The sequence below is a fragment of the Fusarium musae genome, chromosome 10 (genome assembly GCF_019915245.1).
Source record: "Fusarium musae strain F31 chromosome 10, whole genome shotgun sequence".
In the NCBI taxonomy this organism is placed as follows: Eukaryota; Fungi; Ascomycota; class Sordariomycetes; order Hypocreales; family Nectriaceae; genus Fusarium; species Fusarium musae.
Genome location: NC_058396.1, coordinates 2,147,525 through 2,174,375, shown reverse-complemented (window position 1 = coordinate 2,174,375; position 26,851 = coordinate 2,147,525). Strand labels below are relative to the sequence as shown.

The 26,851-nt window shown below is 48.4% G+C and overlaps 6 protein-coding genes across 6 annotated transcripts; 3 read left to right on the top strand and 3 right to left on the bottom strand.

Annotated features, from left to right (window-relative positions):
- Window positions 1-1,064: 1,064 nt before the first annotated feature.
- On the bottom strand, window positions 1,065-3,604 carry J7337_012895 (uncharacterized protein; the record flags this gene model as incomplete). Its single annotated transcript, XM_044830393.1, has 3 exons — window positions 1,065-1,736; window positions 1,878-2,051; window positions 2,228-3,604. 3 exons carry the CDS (start codon window positions 3,602-3,604, stop codon window positions 1,065-1,067), a joined length of 2,223 nt encoding a protein of 740 aa, XP_044675309.1.
- Window positions 3,605-5,793: 2,189 nt separating this feature from the next.
- On the top strand, window positions 5,794-7,310 carry J7337_012894 (uncharacterized protein; the record flags this gene model as incomplete). Its single annotated transcript, XM_044830392.1, has 2 exons — window positions 5,794-6,315; window positions 6,522-7,310. The coding sequence occupies 2 exons, from the start codon at window positions 5,794-5,796 to the stop codon at window positions 7,308-7,310; spliced, it is 1,311 nt and encodes a 436-aa protein (XP_044675308.1).
- Window positions 7,311-8,393: 1,083 nt separating this feature from the next.
- J7337_012893 (uncharacterized protein) lies at window positions 8,394-10,327 on the bottom strand (the record flags this gene model as incomplete). Its single annotated transcript, XM_044830391.1, has 3 exons — window positions 8,394-8,677; window positions 8,728-10,188; window positions 10,249-10,327. 3 exons carry the CDS (start codon window positions 10,325-10,327, stop codon window positions 8,394-8,396), a joined length of 1,824 nt encoding a protein of 607 aa, XP_044675307.1.
- A 3,286-nt stretch (window positions 10,328-13,613) lies between these two features.
- On the bottom strand, window positions 13,614-14,513 carry J7337_012892 (uncharacterized protein; the record flags this gene model as incomplete). The annotated part of the gene is made up of 1 exon (XM_044830390.1): window positions 13,614-14,513. The coding sequence occupies one exon, from the start codon at window positions 14,511-14,513 to the stop codon at window positions 13,614-13,616; it is 900 nt and encodes a 299-aa protein (XP_044675306.1).
- A 585-nt stretch (window positions 14,514-15,098) lies between these two features.
- Window positions 15,099-16,184, top strand: J7337_012891 (uncharacterized protein; the record flags this gene model as incomplete). The annotated part of the gene is made up of 1 exon (XM_044830389.1): window positions 15,099-16,184. One exon carries the CDS (start codon window positions 15,099-15,101, stop codon window positions 16,182-16,184), a length of 1,086 nt encoding a protein of 361 aa, XP_044675305.1.
- A 9,025-nt stretch (window positions 16,185-25,209) lies between these two features.
- J7337_012890 (uncharacterized protein) lies at window positions 25,210-26,622 on the top strand (the record flags this gene model as incomplete). Its single annotated transcript, XM_044830388.1, has 1 exon — window positions 25,210-26,622. The coding sequence occupies one exon, from the start codon at window positions 25,210-25,212 to the stop codon at window positions 26,620-26,622; it is 1,413 nt and encodes a 470-aa protein (XP_044675304.1).
- Between the last annotated feature and the right edge of the window lie 229 nt (window positions 26,623-26,851).

The window sequence follows — 26,851 nt, the reverse complement described above, 5'->3', positions numbered from 1 at the left end:
GGGTTATATAAGCCGTCAAAAGGCACGGGATAGCATTCGGCAAGGCGTGGCTGGAATGAAGAGTGAAATCTAGAACCCACTGATTAACTTTAACATTCAAGCATAATCGTCATCACTGGTTGGTTAGTTTACCGGTGGAAAAAGTATATCATAAATTGCATCATTATTGATAGTAGGTATTCAATTGTAGGTTCAGTGTTTATGCTGCCTACAAGTGTGAAAAAAAGTAAGATGCTGGATCTGCTATATCGACGAGATCTATCTGGTGGAGAGATCGATTGGGTTTATTTAACTAAATCGCCATCGGGATTTTAGCAGATCAGACAGTCCGGACATAATCATACGCTTATGTGAGGGGTCTCAGTTGTCCTGCGTTAGTGTCATGACTGGAATGCATGGCGCCCGGATATGGCTTCGGGAGGCGACTTCTGTATTGTGGGACGGGCTGCAGCGGTGATGACACCCTGTCAGTAAGTAATATGGACATTGATTTGATAATGGAAATCTATGATTCATGGTAAGTCAACGGTTAGAGACAATCGCCGTTGTGTAGAGGGGGTACGCGGATAGTGAGACATTCGGCGAACCGCAAACTTGGGATCTCGGGGAACTCTGGCCACGCGACCCCATACACTACTAGGAATAGAGTTAAGTGAATCATCGGTTCTAGAAAGGTTGCCAAGGGAAGCGAGCTTCTGTATTCGGAGTATTCAACAATGACGAAGCTTCTGCCGAGGTTTACGTAGACACTGTATGGAGTCATGACATATATCTGAAGGCGAACAACGGTTGCATCGAGCACTATCAAGACCGATTGAGTTTGATTGATTCATGATTCTAATTAAATAGGTATAGTGATCTAGGGGAGGAAAGAAAACTGGGACCTTGATCCTAAATGACAAAAGACTTAGGTAACTTTGCACAAGTTTAGGATACCTAAGTTTAGTATAGACTTAGGATACCCTTTAGTAACTTTATTTTAACACCCTATATCAAGGCCCGGTATCGAATTGCTAGTTTATGTCGTCACTTTCGTAGCTCAGGTTCAATGAGGATTGAACAGACTAACATTCTACGTCTCCTCGCTCATCTTTGAGGCGACAACGCTCTGGCTTGGCTATCGCCTCATCTTCTAGCAGGTTTTTCAACAACAAAGGCGCTTCTCCCTTTTCGGCCACAGATAAATCATCAACGTCAACGTTAAACAATTTCGCCTCTTCCTCTGTTATCTCCACCTGAGGAGGAACGGGACCAGAAGATGCCGTGACTCCAGATACACCCCAGACCTGGCTTCCCAAATTGGTGGCAACTTTTGTGAAGATGATGACACTCATGATTGGCGATACACACTTGTTGATTAGGTATCCAATCGCAAGTTTGTGCCCTCGCTTTCGTAGCTCTGGTTCAATGAGGATAGAACAGAAGAACCAGAGAGAAGGCAGTTGGCCAACTACCAACATAGGAACAAGCTTGATAGCAGAGACATGGCGAACACAGCTTGCGATAAACAAGGCTGTGTTGAGAATGCGGTAGTAAACCAAGCTCAGGCGGATGACTTCAACAGACGCAGCAACGCGAGTGATGGTGATCATCTTCTCGCCAGCCAGATAGAAGTAATTGTTGAAGTAGGCATTCGAGCCCCATCGACGTCTTTGGCTTAAGTAGTGGAACAGCGACTGGGGAGCAACTGTCTCGCTGACAGCATCAGGGACGAACAGCGTGCGGAGATGCTCGCCCTGAGACAGCATTGAGTAAGTGAGTCGCCTGTCAGTGCCCTAGAGATTTTAGGTTAGCCCTGTGGGGAGGCTACGGGAAGTGGGAGGCAAGAAAGTTAATGAAGGGAAGGGCTAGGAGAATTAGAGGGGGGGTCCACTTACGAGGTATTGGACTTGGTGGTTGATGACTAGCTCACCGGTAACTGGTTCGGCGTATTTCCGAATAGCTCCGGCCATTTCTGGTCGCACTGCGATCATGGTGATGCAACCGGGTAAACAAGTGACTTTGCCAATGAACCCTTCGGCTCGTCGTCTGACATATTGTCCAAAAGTGTACTGTAGAATGTTAGAAAGACCTCTGGGAGCTAGAAAACATGAAAATTTAGAAGAGATTATCAAAATAAATTCAGTAAAGACACTCCTGAACTTAGACTTAATTGCCCAAGTTCTTTATCACTGAGGATTCTAGTCTTAAGTTTTCTTTCCTCCTAGACAGAGTTGTAGGAACATACCTGAAATTGTTGATAGAGATTCCAAAATGACCATTCATATCCAGGTTCAAGCTCAACCAGGACAAGTCCACAAGCAGCAATAGCCTTTTCATCACGAGCAAGAGCATTAGCCAGAAGAGCGACAGCACCCTTGTAGATAGTAGAGTCGGCATCAGTGCAGAAAACCATATCAAAGCCTTTAAAGTCCTCTCCCTTTGTCAACTCAGGTAGGATCTCGTCCCACATCTCCTTCCGTAGAAGTTTCGTGTAAAGAGGAGAATTCTCACGAGGAAAGTTGAAGAGGTCGTGGCAGAGAATGAGAGAATCCTTTTTGCCAGCGTTCTTGACCTTCTCGATGACAATGACAGGGACATCTTCCATGAAGCCGGCGAGGACGTTCAAAACACCCTTCTTCCACTTGAGGGAGACGTAGGGACGTTGGAACTCGCGGACCATTCTCGTCATGTGCGAACGAACATCTCGAGGCTTGCCATCGAGGATGACGACCATGACTTGCTTGTGAGGCTCAACACCGTTATCCCGAAGAGAGAAGATAGTCTTGACGATCTGCTCCTCACTCTCAGAGTAAGCAGGGATGAGAGACAAGATCCATTTTCGGGGGACAGGCTTGGGTGGGTAGAACTTGTCATGGATAGCACGATACATCAACCCGGTAGGCGACAAGATCGCAGATAGAAAATCCTTGCTCTTGACGAACAGGATGACGATAAAGATCAACTTGCTCTTCCTACCAAAGAAGGCAGTGATCGCCATGCAGATGTTGATAATGACGATAATGCCCATGAAGGCGACCCTTTGGTTGCGCAGATCCCTTTTCGAGAGAATCCGAGCAGGATCGACAGGGTCGTCGATCTTGGGGTAGCCACATGTCTCAATGCTGTCATTTGCATGCACTGGTGCAGGTGCAACAAATTTCGATGACACGATTTTTGGTGGGAGAGACGTAGTGGGGCTAGGCTTTTCATTTTCAGGATCTGTCTCTAGAGGGCAGACATTCTCTTCACTGGTGATAGAGAAGAATGAGTCCTTTGACGGAGAGACTTTGAGGTTGAAGGGGTTTTCTGTAGGAACGGAGAAGTAAGGGTCTTGTTGGATTTTGGGCTCTTCAGGTGGTGTTGGGGGCTGTTCTGAGATGACATTGAGAATGTAAAAAGGGGATTCCTTCTTGTGATGAGGGTGGTGATGGTCATGATCGTCATTGCCAACGACAGTCTCTGCTGTAGAAGAGAAGGAAGTGTGGTGCCATGATCTCATGTGCCGCATAGGAGGACGGTCAGGCGCATGAAGGCTTTCATTGACAAACTTGTTATCAAAGTAAGCCTTCTTGGCCTCAAAGGAGTACATGGCACTTCTCGGTCGTATACTTGGAGAAGCCATGTTTGAGATAAGAAAAAAGGGCGTAAAGAGAACTGAACGAGAAAAAGGAGAAACTGGGGGAGGAATTCAAGACATGGCCTTCAAATCAACAGCGTACTCAAGGCAAAAAGATCATCCAAGCAGGGTCTCCCGATCACAACAACAGGAAAGGGCCTTGGCATCATTGAAATCCTGGCTTCGCCCCTGTCGAATTCCAGTTCCCTGGGCCGTTTCCGACCACCTCGGCGGTGCCATGCATCCCACACGTTTGTCATTGAAAGGATATGAGAGGATAAGGGGAGGCAAAAAGAAAAACTTAGGATCTCTATCATAAGGGACGAAAAGATTTAGGAAAGCTTAGTATATCTTGGCGGATAATTAGACTAGTTAATTTTGACACCCTCCCCCAAGTCCCAAGTTTTTCCTTCTGCCTAAAAGCCTGAAAGCAAATCATCACTAAAGGTAGCAACGCCCAGGAACAACTCCATCAACGTCGAGATGAATCTGGTTTCGTGGATCATTGCTCCTTTCATCATGTGGTGGTTAAAAGGGTGGAGTGTGCTGTCTAGACTGGCATTCCTGCGATATCCGGAAAGGACGTTCTGTCCCGTGTGTCCGGTGTGCCACTACGCAACGCCTCGCTGGATTTCAGAGACAGTATGACAGACATGGCGACTTTTTTAGCCATAGATAGCCTAGTTTATTCATGATTCGTGACGTTAATTAAGTATGTTTATTCGACAGTGAACGGTTTTACCCACGTCACTGATGAGAGATATTCAACAGATGAGACTCGGAGAAAAGTCTCCTTCATTTAACTAAACGAGATTTCTTAGGTTGTTTCCAATTAGGTAAGATGTCATGAAAATTCTGCATCCATGCCACCGAAAGGTCCCCTGAAGACCCCTTCCCGGATGAAAAGGTCCCTTCCGTTGGAGAAATCTGACATGTCTTGCTTGGCAGCATCCTCTCAAACTCTGAATCAACTCTAGAACACTTCGCTACCACATGGCATGGAAAAATGAACCCTCCATCACACGACAGACTTGCGATCACATAGCCAAGACGTACCGAAAACAAACTGCCTTGTCCCAGGAACAAACCCGCCGATCCCCGTTTCTCATGCACTGCACATGGATCTGCACGTTGAAAGAGTGACAGGTCAAGTTTAGGCAGGTATGTGATAAGTGGCTTGCGCCATTTGGAGGGGTAAAACGATGAGAACGGTCTGTTTTCTGTTGGGGCCTTTGTTTAAGTTTAGAGTTATCTCAGGGTCTGGGTCCACGACTCCATATACAGCGCAACAACGGGGAATAGGGAATAGATGCCTAGGCCCGAAGGTCACTGCTATACATACCCTCACTCGTTTATGGTATGGCCCCGCTATTTCCCTGAATTGAATCAATTAAACCTGAAATAATCACCAATTGATCTGATCTCAATCGCGCGCGAGTCTGTGCACTAGATCATCAAAGCATGGTGCCCCGATCGATCCAACCTAACAATGCCCCAGCACAAGGTCGATCGCGCGCACTCTAAAATCAACTGTAATATATCATAATGGCCCGGAATGCTATTGTCACAGTCATAGGCACGTAATAGGATTGGATCTCCGCTTGGAGTTGCATTCCTCGCTCGCGCACTAGGAGTTACTAGCACTCGGGACTAATCGCCACTTTTTTTGCTCCGAACGTAACCCACACAGTGGCTGCGGGAGCCGCCGCTATGTCTGTGCTGTGCAGTTGCAGTTCAATTCATATCGATCGATGAAGCCTAGGCGCCTTGCCTTGTTCGGACAGTCTTTGCGTCTTCTCGGGGCGATATTCTTGAATGGAGGGTTGCAGTATCTTGGGCTAGGAGACTTAGAAGACAGATACTCCGTTGGACTATACCCAATGCTGCTGAATCTAGACTGGTTAACTCATAGCTCTCATCGAAAAACTGTTCAGAGTTTCTGCTTTTGGTTGAGCATGGAGATGATGGAGCGAAAACTTCGATCAGGAAGCGTTTTCAATATCAACTAACAGTCTATAAGAACTCGCCTTGCAGCAGCCTAATTCACTTCTCATCACTCATCTCATCAACACAATCATCTCATCAGCACAATCACATCTTCAGAGTCCTTTAAAAACACTCTTCACTTCCCTCCTTGTCTCACTCTCCCATCTTCCCATCTTCTGTCTCACTATCCACACACTCTTACATCAACAATGCCTATCGTTGCCAATCTTGTCCAGAGACCTGCTCCTCGCAGCAAGGTTCTCCACCAGACCAAGACCAAGCAGAACCATGTAGCCAAGACTTCACCTGCCAAACCTATCATGGCACCCACTGAGGCTACTCCTCTTGTCGCAGTGATCGGCGTTGGCTTCGTTGGTACTGGTCTTGTTGACTCTTTCTCATCCAAGTACGAGATCATGGGCTTTGACATCTCTGAGGATCGTCTTGAGTTCCTCAGGGGAGAGTTCAGTGCTCGACCCAACGTCTCTTTCACTTCCAACGAGTCTGATCTTGGCAAGGCGACTCACTTCCTCATCTCTGTTACTACTCTTCTTCGCTCTGACCGCACCATTGACCTGTCTTATCTCCGCTCCGCTCTTCGTCGTGTGGAGCAGTGGGCTCGCCCTGGCTGCACCGTTGTTATTGAGAGCTCTGTTTCTGTCGGTCTCACCCGCGAGCTTCTTGGTCCCATTGCTAAGGCCAAGGGTCTCTTCGCCGGAATGTCTCCCGAGGTAAGCCGAACCATTTACACTATCCTTAGGGAGCAAGAAACGCGAGACCTCAGTTTAGGATGACAAGATGAATTCCATAAAAGGTTTCTAAACTCATCCTAAATTTATACTAAGTTACCTAAACCTTTTTGTCACTTAGGGTCAAGGTCCCGCGTTTTCTTTCCTCCCCTAGACTACATACTATGACTTATACTAACAAGTACTAGCGCATTGACCCTGGCCGAGTTGAGCCTCCCATGCGATCCATCCCCAAGGTTGTGTCTGGCCTTGATGATGTCATCCCCGGATCCCTCAACGCTGTTGTCCGCCTCTATGGACGTGTCTTCGACAATATTGTCCCTGTCTCTAAGCCTGAGGTTGCTGAGATGTGCAAGCTCTACGAGAACTGCCAGCGCATGATGTGCATCGCCTATGCCAACGAGATGGCCGACGCTTGCAAGGGTCTTGGCATTGATGCCTTCGAGGTGTCTCGCGCTGCTGCTACCAAGCCCTTCGGTTACATGCCCTACACTCCCAGTCTCGGTGTTGGTGGTCACTGTATCCCTGTTAACCCCTACTACCTCCTCTCTAACTGCGAGTTCCCTCTTCTCGAGGCCTGCGCCGACAAGATGAGCAGGCGCCCTGCCACCCAGGCTCAGAAGATCGTCGATGAGCTCCGTGGTACCAGCAAGACCAAGCGTCGTGACTCTGGTATCGAGCTCAGCAAGCGAATTCTTGTTGTCGGTATGGGCTTTAAGGCTGGACAGGACCATCTTGTTAACTCTCCTGGTCTGCAGCTCGCCAAGGAGCTTCAGAAGCTTTTCATGGATGTCACCTTCGCCGACTCCCTGGTCAAACAGACCGCTGTTCCCGAGATTCCCCGATTGGCTGATGAGGACTGGAACAAGGAGGAGCTTGAGAGCTTTGACATGATCGTTGTCAGCTTCAAGCAGTGGGGTATGGAGTTCGATGTCTTGGACCAGGTCTCTGTTCCTGTCCAGATGTGGTGCCAATAGGCAGTTCAAAAAGCAAAGCTTGATATAGGCGTTCTGGTTTCTGGTTTCTGGTTTCTGGTTTCTGGTTTCTTGTTTTCTATAATACATCAATGCCTTCTTTCTTAGCATCGAAGTAATAATCATAAGTTAAAACAAAGACGTTCAAATAATTAATTCCTATTTCGCGATAATTTCTACAGTCTCTGTAAAATCCTTCTTTTTGACTTCGGATTAACTTGATTATTATGTAGTAGACTGGCAGCCATTCGTGTTGAGCTTCATGGTTGTCACGTGAGACTTACCGGACTTGGATTGTTCCGCTCGCATGAAGGTAATATCCGCCAGTGACACGGACAAGAAAGTTAACTTTACACAATTGCGCCTCATGCGACATTACACTTGCGGTACTCAAATGACCATTGGCTCAATGCCTGGTTATCGGCCAGATTACAGAACGCATGATGGATGCGACTGCAGGGACTCGTCACGGACCTCGTCATGGAAGAACGCATAGAAGCTTCGATGGCTGAGCATGATACGACTCTAGGAAGATTAGTCCATGCGCCAAGATGGTGCCAAGGTACTGATTTGAATGAGGGTGTACACAAGACGCCATCCGCACGCCAAGATCTCAGCTTACACCACGGTTCCTGCCAAGAGCCACCAATTACAGGGCTTGAACGACGTAGCCTAGGATGTCGACAGTTGTTTCATCTCGTATTGCGATCTTTGGTCGCGTGACAATGGCGATATATAATCAGTCGCTTTGTCAGTGGCTGAGTCTTGTGACGCAAGAGTATAAGGCAGCGAAAAGCATCATTTTTCTGTTGGGCCATTCAGTGCAGCAAAGAACTTAACGTTGTCTAATCACAGGTCAAGACATAGATCACAGAGGTCACTGGTCAGAGATCGAAATAAGTAATGTAAAAGAGAGTAATCTCTGTCAATTAATGGTATAAAGTACTATAAACAGCTTTGTCATCGGTATTCTATGCAGTCCGATCCTCTATTTTCATCCCAATCCCCAAATGATTGTTGCATGTAATCAAAAAGAACGATAGAGCATCAAGCTCTCAAAGGTATCAGAAATCATGAGTGAGATATTTAGAAGTGAGGGGCGTTGAGGGCAAGACCCATGAGACATCCACCGATGAGACCGGCGATGGGGATGGTCATGATCCAGGAGAAGACGAGGAGGAAAACTCGCTTCCAGTTGACGGCCTTGAGGCTGCCGTTGCAGAGACCGACGCCGACGGTGGCACCGGTGATACACATGGAGGTGGAGACGGGGAGCTTGTACTGAGAGAAGACCAGGACAGTGATGGCAGCACCCATCTCCATGGAGGAGCCACGGCTGGGAGAGTGGTAGGTGATCTTGTTACCCATAACTAATGAGAGTTAGTAGCTATTCAGAAGAGATGATATGACTGAGACTTACCCTTCATGATGTTGTAACCGTAGGTGATGAAACCGATGCAAATGGTGGCAGCGACAATACCAATCTGCCAGAGAGGAACCTCGGCCTTCTTCTCGGCGGGCTTGCCAGAGTGCCAAGCAGCGTACATACCAGCCCAGACACCGACAGCATTACCGACATCGTTGGCGCCGTGAGCGAAAGAAGCAGTGCACGCGGTGATGACCTGGACGAAAGAGTACAGGTACTCGACCTCGTTGGGGTACTTGGGAGCATGCTCGTAGACACGGGCCATACGACGACCCTCGGGAGTGGCCTCAATACCCATCTGAGCAGTGTGAATGTCGTAGTGAGCACCGTAGAGAAGAGCGACGACGATCTGAGCGGGGATGCGCTTGACAAAGGCGATCAGGTTGTGAGTCTCGTGGATGGAACCGGCACCGATGGGGTTGGCGTGGAGAGTGCGCATGGCCCAGCCGAGAGGTCCCTTGCCCTTACGGAGGTTGGCGTGGTGCTTCTCCTCAGCCTTCTTAAGCATCTTCTGGTAATCCTCCTGGGTAGACTCGGAAAGGTTGAGGTGGTGCTTCTCGTTGACCTCAGAGCTGGGGGCAGCGGCGGGGGTAATCTCATCGTCGTTGATCTTCTTGGGGTTGGGGTCCTCAGACTCTTGGGAGACAGAGACATCATCCTCCTCGGGGCCGTGCTGAATGACGGCGTAGTTGGGGACACGAGCGTTCTCAGCATCAGGAGGAGCGGGGCGCTTGAACAGGAGAGGACCCTGGACGGCATCCCACCAGCGGAGAGTGTAGTCCTTCTTGATGACGACGGCGTGGACGAAGGGGACGAAGAAGATGGCAGAGAGGATGAAGAGACCGAATCCGACACCAAGAGTGACGGAGGCGATGTACCAAGCAGGCTTTGAAGCGAGTCCAAGACGGGGAGATCCCTTATAGACGATGGAGAGAGTGCAGATGGTACCGGCAATGAGGAAGAAGAAGGGAGAGGTCCAGACAGCCCAAGGAACAGGGTTCTTTCGGACGTGGACGACAAACTTGACGAGGGAGAAGATGATGGCAGCAAAGCAACCAGCAATAGCAGGAGCCATACCGAGACCAGCAAAGATGGCACCGAGACCCTGACCACCGTTCCAGCCCCACTCGACCTTGCTAGCACCAACAGTAGCGATACCGACACCAGCGAGCGACGAGATGAGCGAGTATGTGGAGGAGACGTGGGCGTTGTGCTTGGTGCACCACATGACCCAGATGGAAGCACCGGCCGAGGCACAGGCGAAGGCAAGGAGCTGGACACCGGCGTTGTCGCGGAAGGACTCCATGGGGATGATGCCGTTCTTGATTGTCGAGGCGGTTCGGGCGCCGACTGCTAGGGCGCCGAGGAGTTCGAAGATACAGCAGAGAACCATGGCTCCTCGGTATGTGACGGAGCGCGATGAGACGCTGGTAGCCCAAGCGTTGGCGACATCGTCTGTGAGGCGAATTGGTCAGTGATCTATGAAGAAACATGTGAAGATGAGGGGCTACATACTGGCACCGTTGTTGTAGGCCTCAAGCAGAGCGAAGCAACTGCCAATGGCAAAGACGTAAGTATAAGCCTCGAGAACCATTGTGACGGATCTTGGCTGTTGTACGAAGGGAGGTAAAAAGAAAGGTAGCTAAGCTGTATGAAGCTTGCTTCTCTGATAAAGTCGGAGAGAGGGGGAGGGATGGAAGAGGATGCTCGAGCAAGGAAAGACAAGATCTGAGTTCGGGGTCCTGGAGGGGAGACTTTAAAGGAAATTCTACAGTACCACCGAAACATTAAAAAATTAAAAGGTTTCCATCGGTCGTTCGAGCTCCCCCCTGCGAAAGAGGCTAAAAACTCAAAGGTCCCTAAGCTCACAGTAGTTCCGTGCGTACACCCCCACCCGCAGGTCCAGAAGCCTGGAGCCACTGCGAGTTGTGTTGTGTCGTGTTCTGTTCGGTGAGACGATATGGTTACCGATTACACGGTGGCTTCACGCCTTTCACACCCATCGTGAGGGTTTGCCGCTTTTGGATCCGCAGCCGTCGGTGGAGTAACTAGCACTAAAGAATTAAGCATATTAACCCTATCACCTCTCTCAAACACCCCACGTGCGAGATCTCCAGCTGCGATTCGGCTATTCTATTGGTTGGAGGGGAAAGCATGGGGGGCTACGCCACAAAGTGCGGGACAAGAGATGGCCAAGCGATCGGTGACACTGCTTGGCTAGAAGCTGATTTCTGGGCGAGTCGCGTGCTCTCTTTTCGAATCGTGGGTAAGAAGAGAGGAGTAAACCCTGCAGAGATTTTTAGAGTTGTGGAAATGCTTGAAAGTAAGTTTATTTCTCAAGGAGTTATGCTTATTGCTCGATGCTGTTGCATTGAAGATGTGCACGTGCATATGCGTTTGGGATCTTAAGACATAACAAATCTCCCCCAGTTCAAGCAGCAACAAGATTAAAAAAAAAACAATGCAACATCTTATCCGCTGTACCCTGTATTACTATACTGCTCGTAACACGGACATTCTCCGATTTACAACCCCCGAATCCATCGTCTCGGCGCAAGAGTCTTGGCGACCGTGCTCTCAGCAAGTCAATTCAATTCAATTCAACCAGCGATTGGAACTGTACGTAAACTGTAAAATGCTAGCCCTCGCCCGAAGAACTCCACCGTTCGGTCTCTGTTCCTGGTTAGTTCGCAGTTCCAATGCCTTGATTCTCTTTTACCAAATCTAGACCTTCTCCCCGTTGAGCGTGCCCCATCTCCCCGCGCGAAACGTGCAGAGCCATTTGAAACGGCCACATGGGGAAATGGCGAGATTTCACTGGACAGATTGCACCCCGGACACTAGGACGCGCTATCTCTGCTTATCGGGTCCTTTTGCTGGCCACTCTTTTTTGAGCGACAAGGGTTGCTATCGTTTTTGGGTGTTGGTGAGTTTCTTTTTGGCCTGACATTTCCGATTCCCGCTTTGTTCTAATGCACGTGAAGTTGGTCGTTGTTGAGGCATCCTTGACTGTCGTACGCATGATACCCGCTCCCTCGGCGAACGGATGAGACCTCACGAGTGTCTGACCATGTCGTTTTTGTAAACCGAGTCTTTGGATTCGGTGTCTGTATAGAGAACTGTAGATCACTAGTTTCAAGAATAATTCCTTTTGGGAGCTCAGCTCTAGACTTATCTCTAAGCTTAAACCTAACGTTAGACTCTGGCTTAACAATTCCCCCAGCTGATCCGAACCTCATCGCGACATGTCCATCGCCACCATCTCATGTCCCAGCTCTCGACACCATCACGGCATCGTCTTCCCGTTCGCCAAGTCTGCGCCAAGAAGTTGTATACCGAGATACCAACAAGGCATCTTCCGGAATACCCGTCATCTCGGCCCTGGACGCCCAGAAAACGCCTTCCGTCTCGGCGATCCATCCCTCAGCTGGGCGCATGTCTTGGCCGTTCCTTGCACCACGGGGACACGACGCGGGCCCTAGATTGGGTGCAGCAAGCAGAAGAGACAAAAACCGCACCAACGGTCCGCTAATCGTGGCGTCCCCGGTGCATGTATCCCTCGTTAGCGACATGCCCGTGTGTACAGTATGTCGGTCTCGCGAGGATCCTCAGCCAACCGTATCCACCCCGTTGGCGATTACAAGACGTTCTAGCAGGAGATTGGCATATGTCTAACCCTTGTCTGCATAGGTGAGCTGCAGGATAAGTGACCCTTCTTGTTCTCGAAGGTTTAGCGGATATCGCCATCGCCGTAGGATCGTCGGGGATTCGATAGCAGAAAGATGCCTGTTGATACTATAGCTGTAGTCGCTTTTTTATCCTCGATTCGGATCACGGGAAACGCCACTCCAAGATGGGAAAACTTCTCGGGTTGTCGTGAATTTATCGATAGCTCATATCGACATCTGTATTTTGACGTCGAAGCTGAGATTGGGGAAGTCAACACGAAGTTTACCTATGTTGATCAGTACTCTTATTGGAGGCGCAATGACATGAATGATGTAAGAAGAAAGACACTTTTTATAGAGTAAAGCTCAATCACGATGCAAGTAAATTAACCGATTTTCCTTCTCTCCTTCGATCGTTACGTGAATAATATTGATATCGAACCTGGAGGCAAAACTACCCTATAGAGAAACTGCTCATCACAGCGACGAGGCCATTCACAAAATTGGTAACGCCTCTTTGATGTCAAAACCTAGACGGGGCCTCTAATTGGCTCGCCTTTTCTCTTCATCAATGTCTAGCCTGCAACGGACAACTCAACTTAAACCTTGAATTTATGCATGGAACTTGAAGCCTTCCCGAACACGGTAGTGATGCACGCTCTCTATTCCCGCTTTAATTCCCGACATCCGCTGTCAGGCATGCTCGCGATTTTGACCTTCTTATCTGTAATCAATAGCTGCAAAATCACTGGAATGTGAACCATTGCGTTAGGAACCGTTGCCCTTCACATTTTTTCCCCTCGTCTCAAAAAAGTGACACCGTTTTTGAGCGTTGATGGTAAAGACAAATTTGGCTGATCGGCCAACCCGTTCCCAAAAGATGTGTTTCCGAAACACGGGGGCTCTACGGCTTCTGGCATTGGTTCCTTCACTTCGCGTTGCTCTCCCATCATATCACCAACGCTAGTCTCGTGCCACCTCTAGCTGAATTCATTTGATTTATGCTTCTTTGGAATCTAGACTTTCACTCATCTTATCAGGTGTCAGACCAACAATTTCTTGTCTAGTCTACTGAGAAAAAAAAGCGCGTCTTAAAAGACGTTTGCCACCGGTATCTCCACGAAGTCAATCGTGAGACGCGTCGCGAATAGACAAGTACTCTGTTTCTTAAAAATGTCATCATTAAATCTATCCTCACGATCTCTCTAGCGATCAATTGAGGAACTCTAGAATCGCGGAGACTACAACATCAGGCGCCTGCTCAGGAACATAATGGCCCGACTCAACACTTCGACCTTCGACCAGTACACCAGGATCAGCAACATCCTTCCACTCTTTCACAGCATCAAAGCACTTCTCAATCACCCCATGCTTTCCCCATAACACAAGCAAAGGGCTTTGAATCTTCCGACCTTGCTTCAGATCCTCACGCGCCTCCTCCAGATCTACCGTCGCACTCGCGCGATAATCATTGCACATGGCATGAACCGTCGCAGGATCTTCCAAATTCTTGGCATAGATCTCGAAACACTCTGGCTCAAAGATGGATAACCCATCGCCTTGACGGCCGCCCATGAACATCTCCGCTAACTCTCTAGGCTTCGCAGTGATGAGTGTCTCGGGGAGAGGTTCTTTCTGGATGAGGAAGAACCAGTGGAAGTATGCTTTGGCAAAGTCGAAATCCGTCTTGGTGTACATCGCCAGTGTAGGACAGATGTCGAGTAGTATGAACTTGCGGATGCGATTGGGGTAATCGACGGCGAGTTTATGCGCGACTCTGGCACCGCGATCATGAGCGCAGACGAAGAAAGACCCAGTATGGCCTAGAGCATCCATGACATCGATGCAATCTCTTGCCATGGCGCTCTTTGCATACGAAGCTACATCGTCAGGCTTGGAGGACTTTCCATAGCCTCGGATGTCGATCAGCACAACGTTGTACTTGCCGAGAACCCGGGGCGCGACACGATGCCAGATGTGGAGTGTTTGAGGAAAGCCATGGATGAGCAGAAGAGCGGGCTTAGAGGAGGAGTCGCCGCTTTTCAAACCGTTGATGGTGATGTCAGGGTTGGACGTTGTCTTGATTGCGAAAGGTTCAAAGTTGTCAAACATTTTGGTAAGCTAATGTTGATGTTATCTTAAGAAGAGATTGAGGAAATTGGGCTGTATGTGGGTTTATATCTCGTCAACGCCCTTTGGTAGACAAGTTGCTTAAATAATGTATCTTGGTGATGATTAATTGCGGGAGAGTGACTATGCCGTCATAATTTCACGGGCGCTGCCAACCTCGGCCGCTTACCACTAGCGGGCTTACCTTCTGCCGCATAATAACGGTCAAGCGCGCCGAACAAGAGGCCAGAATAGTGATTGACCAAGCGATGGCATTGTGATTCACTTCTAGAGATCTTTTCTCTACTATTTTCGAGATTCAGACACATAGGCAGTCGGCGAAATGACATTCAGTCCGATCTTATCGGGGTCCGTACGCCGATAAGAAACGGCGGACAAAGAAACCCCCGCTGGAGAGAAGCGGGGATTCATCGGCTTTTCGATGTCCCGATATCGTCGGCCTTTGGTATAACCGTTGAACACTTATGAAGTGCGAGTCCTCAAACATAAGTCAGAGAAATTGCTCCCCAAAAGACAGGTAGTCTCATAGAGTTGAAATCCGGAATCCGACTTCATAAGCCTCCCACAATGTCCAAAACACTCAAGATCGCCGTCATCCCCGGCGATGGCATCGGCAAAGAAGTCATGCCCTACGGCGTTAGATGTCTCAAAGCCGCAGCAGAGAAGTTCAACCTCTCACTCGAATTCCAAGAGTTCGACTTCGCCAGCTGCGACTACTACGAAAAGCACGGGAAAATGATGCCCGATGACTGGAAGGATACTCTCCAGAACTTTGACGCCATTTACTTCGGCGCAGTTGGCATGCCCGACCAAGTCCCCGACAACGTCAGTCTCTGGGGCAGTCTTCTCAAATTCCGCCGCGAATTCGACCAGTACATCAATCTACGACCATGTCGCCTCATGCCCGGTATTCCATCTCCCCTCGCAGGTCGCAAACCAGGCGACATCGACTTTTGGATCGTGCGTGAGAACACGGAGGGAGAGTACTCCAGCGTTGGAGGAATCATGTTTGAGGGAACGGAGCGGGAGACTGTGATCCAAGATACCGTCATGACGCGAGTCGGCGTAGATCGCGTTCTTCGCTATGCTTTTGATCTTGCGCAGAGTCGACCTAGGAAGAAATTGACGAGTGCGACGAAGAGTAATGGTATCAGCATCACTATGCCATGGTGGGATAGTCGTGTGGCTGAGATGAGTAGGAAGTACTCTGATGTAGCGGTTGAAAAGTATCACATCGATATCTTAACGGCGCACTTTGTCCAACGGCCTCAGATATTTGATGTCGTCGTTGGATCCAACCTCTTTGGCGATATCCTCTCTGATCTGGGCCCTGCATGCACGGGAACGATTGGTATTGCGCCATCAGCAAATCTCAACCCAACTGGCGATTTCCCTAGTTTATTCGAGCCTGTTCATGGAAGCGCGCCGGATATTTACGGCAAAGGGATTGCTAATCCTATTGGAATGATCTGGGCGGGTCAGATGATGTTGTCGCACTTTGGGTTCGCTGATGCTGCTGCGGGGATGATGGCGGCTATTGAGACTGTGCTGGTGAGTTCGGGAGCGGAAGTCAAAACAGCGGATATTGGTGGTAAGGGAAATACGCAGACGTTGGGAGAGGCTATTGAGAAGGCGATTCTATCAGGCCAATAAGACATGGCAACACGGTATCTATAAGTAGGCAAGATAAGAAATTCCTCTCTATTATTAGGGCACTACCTCTCGTCTTATCCATGTGGATTGTGTTCTATGGAAGTTAGTCGCCAACGAAGCGATGGGGGCCAGCCACGAGCAGTAGTACGCTGGACGAGTGTCGCATCCATCATGATAACAATTGGAAACTAATGAAAGCGCCAGGCGACATACTCTTACATGAGCTGAAAGAAAGTTGGTAGGCTGATAAATCACCGGGCGTAAAGAACAGCCTCGTATTGGCCCATCCGCGCAGCTTTGCAGAATCCTTCGCAACCTGATTGCCAAGAACAAGCAAACATTGAGTACAGGACTCTGCGAGTGGCAGATCAATTGCTTATCGAAAATGATAGTCTAATCAGAAGTCTCAGATAATGACATATAGCCACCATTATATCTGGTAGGATGTTGGGAAGATGCATCAGAAATGAGGGATGAAACACACTGAGTTGCCATATTATTTGCACTCTGGTGCTTGCCATGGTGCTATCAACCAAGTGTTATCATGGTGCAGTACAAAGCTATTATTTCTACTGATACGACTAATCTCTCCCCAGGAAGCCCTCAGCAACATATACTACCAAAGAGACAGCTCCTGGACTCCCTGATCGCTATAAATCATTCCGGGGGCCAATACTATATCACTGCCTCACGCTGATACAGTATTCGAGTCAGTTGTATTGAAACCCGCTCGTGTCCAGAATGTCTTCGTAGAATTGCAACCACCAGGTTCATCACCATGGAACAAATATCCAAAGCATCGCTGGTGGCACAAGATAGGACCACTGGGTCTTTCTACAGTGATCGCTGGTACCATGGTCATCTTGGCGTCATGTGCCATACCGGTGTTTCTCTGAAAAGGTGCACAAACAGCCCGAGATCGCGGCGAGCCAGCAAAGTTTTGGAAAACCGCCGTTTCTCGTGACATGGTTACCAAGGTTATCACCATCTGCTCTGCCGCCATTCGTGTATTGATAGGTCTTCACATTGGCCTTGTAGCTGCGGCTGTCGCTGCGCTTATCCTCGAGACTACTGGTACCAGGTTTCGCGACATCGCGGCAGTTTCAGTTCAGCGAGCATCGGGTTGAAGTCCTTACACGATCATTCCTGCCTCATCACGCGTTGCTAGAGTCAGCGTACTTGGGGTGCACTTGGAGAACGTCAATATAGCGGGACCCATAAAGCTTCTGCCAATTGGACTCGGACCGAATACTACCTTATCTGCGAATGGTGTCCTCCACTATAGGCCTAGTCCTTCTGCGAACTGGCGATTCGGCGAGATGAAACCCGGCAGTGTTGCATCGACTGCCGAGATTACCGACACCGGGAATACGTACCGTGCTCTTCTTCCATTCATGAAGGAGGAGTTTAGAATAACTCTGAAACACTACTCCGGGCCAGGGCTAGTGGGAAACTTCAGAGCAGTCTGTTTCGGTCTTACTGCAAGCAGATTGGGCCTCCTGGCAGAGCTCATTATCAAATCAACGCAAAATGGTCCAGACTTGCTTAAGAACTGGTCAAAGAACAAATTAGGGTTAACGCCCAGCTGCCAACGAAGTGGAATGAAAGCGATGAAACTACCGTACCACTCTCGCTCGCTTACAACTACCACGCTGGTTCCCGTAGGGATCTGAGGCTTAGAGACCTCCTATCGGGCCGGAACCTCACTATGATACCCCTGCTCCTTCTTAAACAGAGCCCGATTCTGCGGCATGGATTTGGACACTTAGACTTAGGTGGCGAGATCGATGAGAGCGAAGCTATGGATAAGGTTGATCAATTGGAATGATTAAATACAAATATGGACGGCCATTGGACAACAGCGTCGTTGAAGAATGGCACTGAAGTGTTCAGTGCGGCGTTGTATTTTGTCGCGGACAACGCACCAGAGCTTTACGAAATCACCATGATTGGGATGGCTGTTCCATCTGAGCCGACGGTAGAGTGGCAGAGGAGCAGCACTTCAAAGAGGCGCGAGCAACTGCAGAAACAGCTTGGCATTGGAGTTCTCAATAAAGACTACAGGAGACGGCATATAACACAGCTCGAGGTCGGATTGCATGACTCGAAACACTCTGTATCAATGACCGAGCCAAGAAACTTTGCTCTTATACAAGTGCTGTTGGGATGCTCGCCCCAAGGAGGCTGGGCAATGACAAACTACAAGGATCTCTAGGAGGAAGATTGGATCGCTTGGTGGGCCCTCCCATGCCGTGCATGTCTCTCTCGTCCAAAACATCCTACGAGCGACAGGCGATCCTGCATTAGCCATACAGGCTCTTGCCTTTAGGTTCCACGCCATGATCTTCTACGACAGCATGCCCGAGTTTGACCTGCACAAGCCAGTCACCACCATAAACTCAGTCGAGATGCTTATCCCAGTGCAGCGGACGGGATTACCCGTGGTTCTGAGCCTGGTCTTGGTTCACCTACTGCTACTCTGTAGCACAATGGTGCTGTTTCACCTCAAGACGAGGGCTTCTGATCTGGGCAACGCTTGGCAAGCCATTGCCCAGATTGTATCAGCTGAAACGCGTGCGGTTGTGGAGGAGGCGGGTATGGTGAGGGATAAAGACGTTGAGGCTTGGCTAGGTCGTCGGGTGTTTCTAGATGGTTGTATGCTGTATCAACGCCAGATATTAGGAGCAGAACGGCGATTATGGAACAAAAGATGTGATCGACATAGGAAGGTTTCAAGTGCTTTGGACTCAGCTATCTTCCTTCAAGTAAAATTGTGGACCTATTATTCTGGACGATGTATATCACTTACTCTGTAACCTTGACTCAATGTCACATCCTCCACCTGATTAGCGCCCTGATCGCCCCCGTGGGTATTCTCGATCTCATCGTCGGCTCATGCTGCCGTCTGCCGATCACGGGTTCCACCAACATGCACCTCTCGTTTACAGCCCTCAGGGATATCAAATGTAAAATCGGTACTTCTGACTAAGGATTTCAGTAGCCAATCGGCACATTTTTTTGCTGATCACTCCAGTATTATCTCCATAGATATATTGAGCCTATGTGATCTTATTAGTATATTTAATTCCGTTGTGGCAAGAAATACTTAGAAAATCGCGGAAATGCACATTTGATATCCCTGCGGACTGTATCAACCAAGACTACTTATAACAAAGCTTTCTGTCAATAAATTTGGCTCGTAATTCCCGCTAGCGGGGGGAGTAATCAGGATATTAAATTCCCCCAGCATACGCACGGTTCACTCAGAGCGCTGGCCTGAGTTCTGTGGCTCGATTTTGTGAGCTAGATGTGTTATTTGCAGTTGAGACTTATGGCCGAGCCCTTAAATCAACACAGAGAACTTGGTGGCGTCGATCATGCTATCCTAGCCAGCCATGGTGATACAATGTCGGTCCGATAACATGCCTCGGTGAGATATTGAGGTGGGAAGATGTACGTGCGTTTTGCTCAATGTAATTAAATGGAAACATGCCAAGGCATGATCATCTGGAATGAGCCGACTAGTACGGGGCAATCCAACCGTTATTCCTACAACCTCAAAGTATCGTGATTTCCGGAGCGGGCCGGAAGTTCCGGTGGCTGAGGCAAAGCTTCCCCAGAAAGCTAAGCTGTAAGGCTTCACTCCCGTTGTACTAAACCCATATTTAGGGAGCAAGGATACACGCAGCTCGTATCAATTGATTTCACTTCTTCTGTGGTGGCCTGGAATCAGGCAGTAGCCATAACATGTGATCCAGTCAATGGTCTCGTTGTGCTAGACAACCTTGGTGGTCGGCCATGAAATGAACTTCCGTCCCTGTCCTTGTGTTGATAACTCGCTCATCGTGCGGGCGAAATCACCATACGCCAAGAATATTCTTTCACTGTTTTAAGAAGTTGCGAGAACGATGGCACGAGCTCCAAAAGCTAAAGTAACTGGGAAGATCATTGTGTTAAAACCGAAGTGTATTTTCTAACCTTATGACTGACTCATAAACTCAATACCGCCACCACCTTCTGATTGCCCCGAACCTTCTCCCCTGAAGATCCGGGGTGTTTGTGGTGTTGAGCTAACCTTTCTTGGCCGAGGGATTGGAGCTTTATACGCCTCCAAGGCCGGCCAAGGAGTCATCATTTAGGTTCATATCATATTAGCTTTATGCTGTAGCCATTGGTCAGTCATCGTAGTATCGATGTCTAAGTTATAGGCTAGAAGTGTTATTTGCAGTTGAGGCTTGTGGCTGAGAGCTTATTCCAGCAGAGAGAACCTAGTAACTGGGAAGATCCCAGGACGCTTGCTCTCTTATACGCTGGACTAAATAGAGTTCGGACCGCGGAACAGCCATCCTAGCACGCGACCTTCTCATCGCGGCATAGCGGAATACGACGTCAACTTTGACATCCAATTAGACCCGCCATTTAATGACGCAAACACGTCTCAAATCCGGTGAAGTTAGTAATATGTCAGGTAATAAGAAAGAATAGACTTTGTGGCTTTATTTCGTCTAGAATCTCTCGTGTTCTTCAAGAGGCTAGTTTGCACGAAAGAATCGGCTGATTTTCCATCGCTTATCGGGTTGCAGGTGGACCGTTGGGGTTACCACCTCGCGACGATTTCCAAGAACAGACCAGTCTACGCTGCGGGATGACATATGAGGAAGCTTGTTAACAAAGCGTGAATTCAACGTCAACAATCTCCGACACGTTTCAGATTTTAGCTTCGAACGAAGTGCCGTTGATGCTATGACCATCGCAGAGGCTTTGTAGTTGGGCATCATCATTATACCACCAAAAGACCGAACGTTCTTATTTATAATTCACAACAAACCAAGAGAAGAGGTCCAAGACACAACCAATCCAGCCCGCCATCAATCACTCCAACGTGCAAATGCTTTCGACAATGTCCGTTCCTCGCACATTTGACCAGAGGTTTTACCAACCAACCCCCTTGGCCATGGATGCAACCATCAACGGCGCCTTTGAGGCTTTAGATGGCATCAATTTCGACTTTCAGCCATTCACTGTGCAGGAAAGTCTCCGGGAGGATTCGGCAACCCTCGAGAGGAGGAGATTCTCCTGGGAGACTGCATCAACCCCTTCATATCACGCTGCCTCCGATGATACACTAGCCAACGATCAAAATTCACAGCTCTATATATGTTCTCCATCATCTGTCCTTTCGAAGGCATGCGGGCACCTTCGTCCCATGTTACCAGATGACATCACCGGAACCTTTGTAAATCATCATGAGAGCCTTGATCAACGGGTACGTCAGTGGCTCTCAGACCTCCCGGATATCCCATGGCTGTATGTGATTTATGTTGATGTAAGTTTACAAACCTTGTCAAATATCACAGAGGATGATCCTAAAGCGTACTGCAGGCCCTAGATGAAAGCACCGGGGACGAATCTTCCTCAACGACTGATACTGAACAACCAAGAGAGTCAATTCCTGGAACCGAAGGTCTCTTAAATTACCTGGACTTTCTAGACACGTGTTATGAAAGCATTCAGCCTACAAGTCCAACGCGCGGATATGTAGACTATGGAAGGCCTGAACTATATGGCACGACGACGGATGCGACAGCAGCCCTCGATGCATACCATTTGACCCTGCTGCAAATGGACTCATCTTCCGCTTTCACTACAAAAGTTGACCGGAAGTTTCGACCATCGATGCGACGACAGTACCCTGGGGGCTTGGAAAAGGAAGCCCGTAGGAGTATTAGTCTGGTTGCGTCTTCGAGATCTCACGAGTGAGTTTATGTGTATTCAAAAGGAGCGACTCTTTAGCATTATTTCTGTGGCGGTGTTGTTTTTTTCCATTATTTAGAAGCTTTGATAATAGACCAGAATTGCCGACTTGGAGGATTGAGTCCTCAAGCTTGCTCCGTTCTTCCCTTTCCCCCTAACCAGCGCTGCACACCATTCCACAGAATAACAAAACCAACAGTCTAGAACCAAGCCACCATCCAGAACGTCTCTAGCAAGAAATCTCTAGCCGATCATCCGCAGTTCGTGACTGCAGCTTCGTAGTCCGTGCCACATGACAAATGGTGAATCTCGGATCCCCGTGCACCCGGGGTTGTCATCCTGCGGGCTCCGCAATCGGCATAACAATGGGCCTTGGCAATTAATAAGAGTATGCCGCGGCATGTAGATCTATCGGCAGGTAGATCAGGAGGATTTATGATAGCTCGGTAGCTAGTACTTGCTGAGCCAAGCGTGAATCTTGGGTAGCACTTCGGGATGTGGGCTATAATAAAACATGAACCAAAACAAGGGAACACAAATCGATGTTCAGTGATGTTGGAAAATTCTTCTGAACCTGGTGAGTATTTTCTGTCTGTGTAAGCTTTATCGCAATATTCTGGGCCTCTGCCACGCGTACCATGCAGAAAAACGAGTATTGCGGTCATATCATCTGTGCTTGCAGCCCCGAGTTTGACCTTCGCCAGTAAGTATTTCTTTAAATAACTCTTAGAACGAATTGTCGGAGGAAGCATCTAAGTAAGAGTCATCCGATTCTGACTCGACGTGTGAATGTCATGTCGAGTTGACGTAGCCTCTACCCGGGGGAGAGAAGCTTCCAGTCCCCGGCAAGGATTCCCCTGCTACAGCTGACGAGATCGCCTGGAGACATGGCCAAGCATGCAATAGGCTTTATACAGTGTTCCACGGGGGTAATCGGAACCGAGTGGGATGCTCGTGGATCAACTCTACGAGGGTTCTCGTCGTGATGGGAATGTGACATGATACTCATTGAAGAACGAATATTATTTACTTGCCCGCTCTGAGGTTCGGGTTTCTGAAAAGAGCGAGGATGAATAAATGATTATAGCTTGATAGTTCATGCTTTAGAACATTACCAGTAAGGGAAAGTAAAAAAACAAGGGCGTTTGGGCTGTATAATAAATTAAGTCACTAAACACTAAAGGGTCTCGGTTCAATTTCTGTTCAGCATAGAGTAAAACTCAGTGAAACTATCCGTATTACTGATTATCCTCTATAAAAGGACAAATTTGTCGCAATTCAATCAACAAGCCATACTAAACTTAGCCCAGCCTCTTTCTGTCCTTGATAATACAACCCGCGTATCGCGGTCACGCGATGAAACAATCCGCGGTTCTGGGACAGCCCACAGATCACCGTGCGCCGAGCTTAGTGGTAGCGTGGCGCTCATGCAGCGTAAATTGACATATCAGGGTGCGTTAACAATCCCTGTTATGTCGCTATCCGCGCTTTGATAGCAAAAGCGGTTTCACCAAGGCTAGCTCAGCCCGGCAGTAGTTTCTCGGCTTCGTAATGTGCCAACTGTCATTGCGGTCGGGCAGTGGGATAGGCTTTTTAATATAATTCATGACGGGTACTCCGAGACGTCATCTGCATACTTAAAGTTTTGGAAGGATTCATTGTTGTTCTACGACAAATATCGTCATTCTTTATCTTATCACAATGAGAAATCAGAGCTTTTACTCTCCCTCTAGCGAGGACACGCCGACTCCTCTAAAATTTCCAAGGCGCACATCATCTCTGCGTAACAAGCGGCCCCTACCTCACATTGTCACAACGATTGAGCCTGGATATAGCAGGCAATTGTTCACACTCCACGAATGCGCCGACGATGCTTCTCGGCCTTATCACAAACGAAGCTTCTCCATGGGCTCATCACGGACGCCTACAAGCTCTGGCCTTGTCGAGTCCCCCTACAGTGATGTAGCGCCGACGCTTCGTATGTTCTCAACGTCATACGTCATGACAAAACCGCAAGACAACTCTATCAGCTATTTCGATAGCAAATTCAGCAATAATCGTGAAGTGGTCCACCCCAGCCAACAGAAGCTGGGAGGAAAAGTCCAAAATTGGCTTTCCAAACTTCCCAATCGAAGGGAGTCGCCCTTTGAGGAGAGGAGGAGAGACGACGAAGTGTGCCAAGCATCAAAGCTTAAACAGCCATGCCCTGTCGCAGACGCTTCTACGACGTCTATTGGAGTTGAGAAGCAATTTCTGGATTTGGAAGAAGACTTTGAAAGCTCCGATTCCGAGGATACCAGAGACCTTGACGGCTACCACGAGGCTCTGTTCAGGTTATCGGGTACAAGAAATGATTGCAGGCCAATATTTCGGGCATCGATGCGACGACAATTTCCGATCGATCGGGAAAGAGAAGCTCATCTGAACATGTTTTGATACGATCAAATGAGGCGTTGAAAAGAATTGGAATCAAGCGACTTGAATTTAATCGGACATTTTCCTTTGTTGAGGGTTGGGCTGAGAAGTAACAGGCTGTCATGATGAATTCGATGCCGCTGTAGAAACACGGCCTTGGAGATAAAATTTAGATTTCATCATGTCGTCAAAATTTGGCATCTAAAACTTGCAACAGACTAAAAGCTGAGAGAGATAAGATGATTTAGGCTTAGGAAAAATAAAAGACTTAAACATGGGCGCCAGGAATCAACCTTTAAAATCACGTCACCAAGAACATGACAAGCGGCTCATGAGCGCACAAGAAAAAAGTTTTACATCCAAGTATAATCCAAATGCGCCAGAGAAATCATGCCAAAACGATCAGTGATCTCGATTTGGGCCCTGGCATGACCCCTGACAAGAAACGGTGAACGCAACGCCGATCATGCATTTTGAAGAATATCATGAACTTCATGATGTTGCTTACGTTTAACAACGCAACGCCCAATAGAACATCAACAAAATGTTTGAATGAGTGGAGAACCTTAGTAAATACCATAAATTGCTCTCTTGGCAATTTCTTCTAAAATATTTTCTTCCTTGGGTTCGTGAGCATGGTGTTTAAAAGGCTCGGGTTTTCACTCTTGGCTCTGGTCTTGTTTTGGAAACGGAACCCTCTCATCAATCAAGTACGTACTTGATGATTGTTCCTAGAATAATTGTTATTGGCCTTATGGAATCGAGACTTACTCGCCTACCAATCCCTTATCAAGCTGCTCTCCCTCCAGAAGAAGGCTTCATCACTCGATGAGATATCATCCGAGCCCGATTAAAAATGCACGTTTATGTTCACAGCGCCAACCCTTGGCTGGATGGCCATGTCCAAGAATGTATCAAGCGACATGTGCCAGGTGCCATCTGCCATAAGAACTTCACCGATATTCCAGAGGATGCGGATACTGTATACCAGCTTCTTAACGGATGGGAACTTAACCATCACTTCGCGGTACTGAACAGAGCTAAATATGGACTTCTCAACGCGTACCCCAACAGCGATGCGTTGGCTCGAAAAGATCACATGGCAAGCGTCGTGGATTACTGGATCACGAAAAGACCCGAAAGCGTTCTCAAGGGCCATAGTCCCGCGACTGTGAAATTGTCTCTCGACTATAGCGAGTATGTTGAGGATGCCCTGGCTGCCGCCGATGATTTGACTTTACTGTACTCGCTTGAAGATAACGAAGCAAAGGACGCGTCGGAACGAGATTGGTGGATTTTGAAGCCTGCCATGATTGATTGCGGTCATGGCATCCGAATATTCAGCACCATTGAGGAGTTAGCGGGTAACCTCGAACTTGCTGCCGATATTTCCGAGGAGGATGAAGAGAGCGAGGAAGACGCTGAAACGCCGGATACCAAGTTCGAAAGCGACGATAGCACTGAGGGTTTCAAGCCAAGTTTGTCGGCACCAGGGCTAGATTCGCTAGATGCCCTTATCACAGCCACTGGGAAACTTTCCGTCCAGGGAAGCAATAAGATACAGGATCTGGTCATCGACGAGAATGAACGCATTCCATCAGCTCTTCTACGAGAATTTGTTGCACAGCAATACATCGTTGACATTCCACCGATCGATGGTCGAAAGTGGCACGTTAGAGCATACGTTCTCTCCGTCGGCCGTCTAAAAGTACACGTCTTCAACGAAATGCTCGCTTTACTAGCCCTTGATGACTACGAGCCTCCGTGGAAGAACCCCAGTCTTAAATCATCTTTGACCAACACCGCCCTCCAGGACGAAGAGGAGTTCACCAGCAAAGAATCCATGCGGGACTTTTGGAAGATTGACGATGATCTACTCCCAGGCGATTGGAAGAAAAGGGTCTTCGACCAAGCTTGTCGAATATCAGGAGAGTTACTCCGTGCAGCCGCTCACACAATGGCTGATAAGTTCACACCACTGGATAAGTGCTTTGAGCTCTTCGCCATTGACTTCCTGATCGATTCGAAAGGAACAGCGTGGTTGTTGGAAGTCAATGAAACGCCGGCGTTCTACGAACAAGGCTACGCAGGCGAACTTGCGCAGCGACTTATGGAGTCGTTGATCTGTGTGACGTTGGAGCACATGGGAATGGCTGATATGCAGAGTGAGAGGAATGTAGAGGCGAGGGGGAGGATGGTGGAGGTTTTGGATGCGACCAAGGAGTTGGCGAAGAGCAATATTACGGAGATTCTGCCGGGTGCTTTATAGAAGATTAGAAGTTTCACAGGGCGTCTTAGAGCGAAGTTACGTATCAGAAATTGACGAATAGATTGTTTAAAGTTTTAATGCTATATATGAAGATCAAGTGTCAATGCCATCAAGGCACAGGGTGCCGACGTGGGTTGAAAATTAATGAGGTTTCCAGATGCTTCCAATACCAGACTCATACGCAGAATGAGCTGATAAAAAGCAACCAACCTCTGACTCAAAAAGTCAT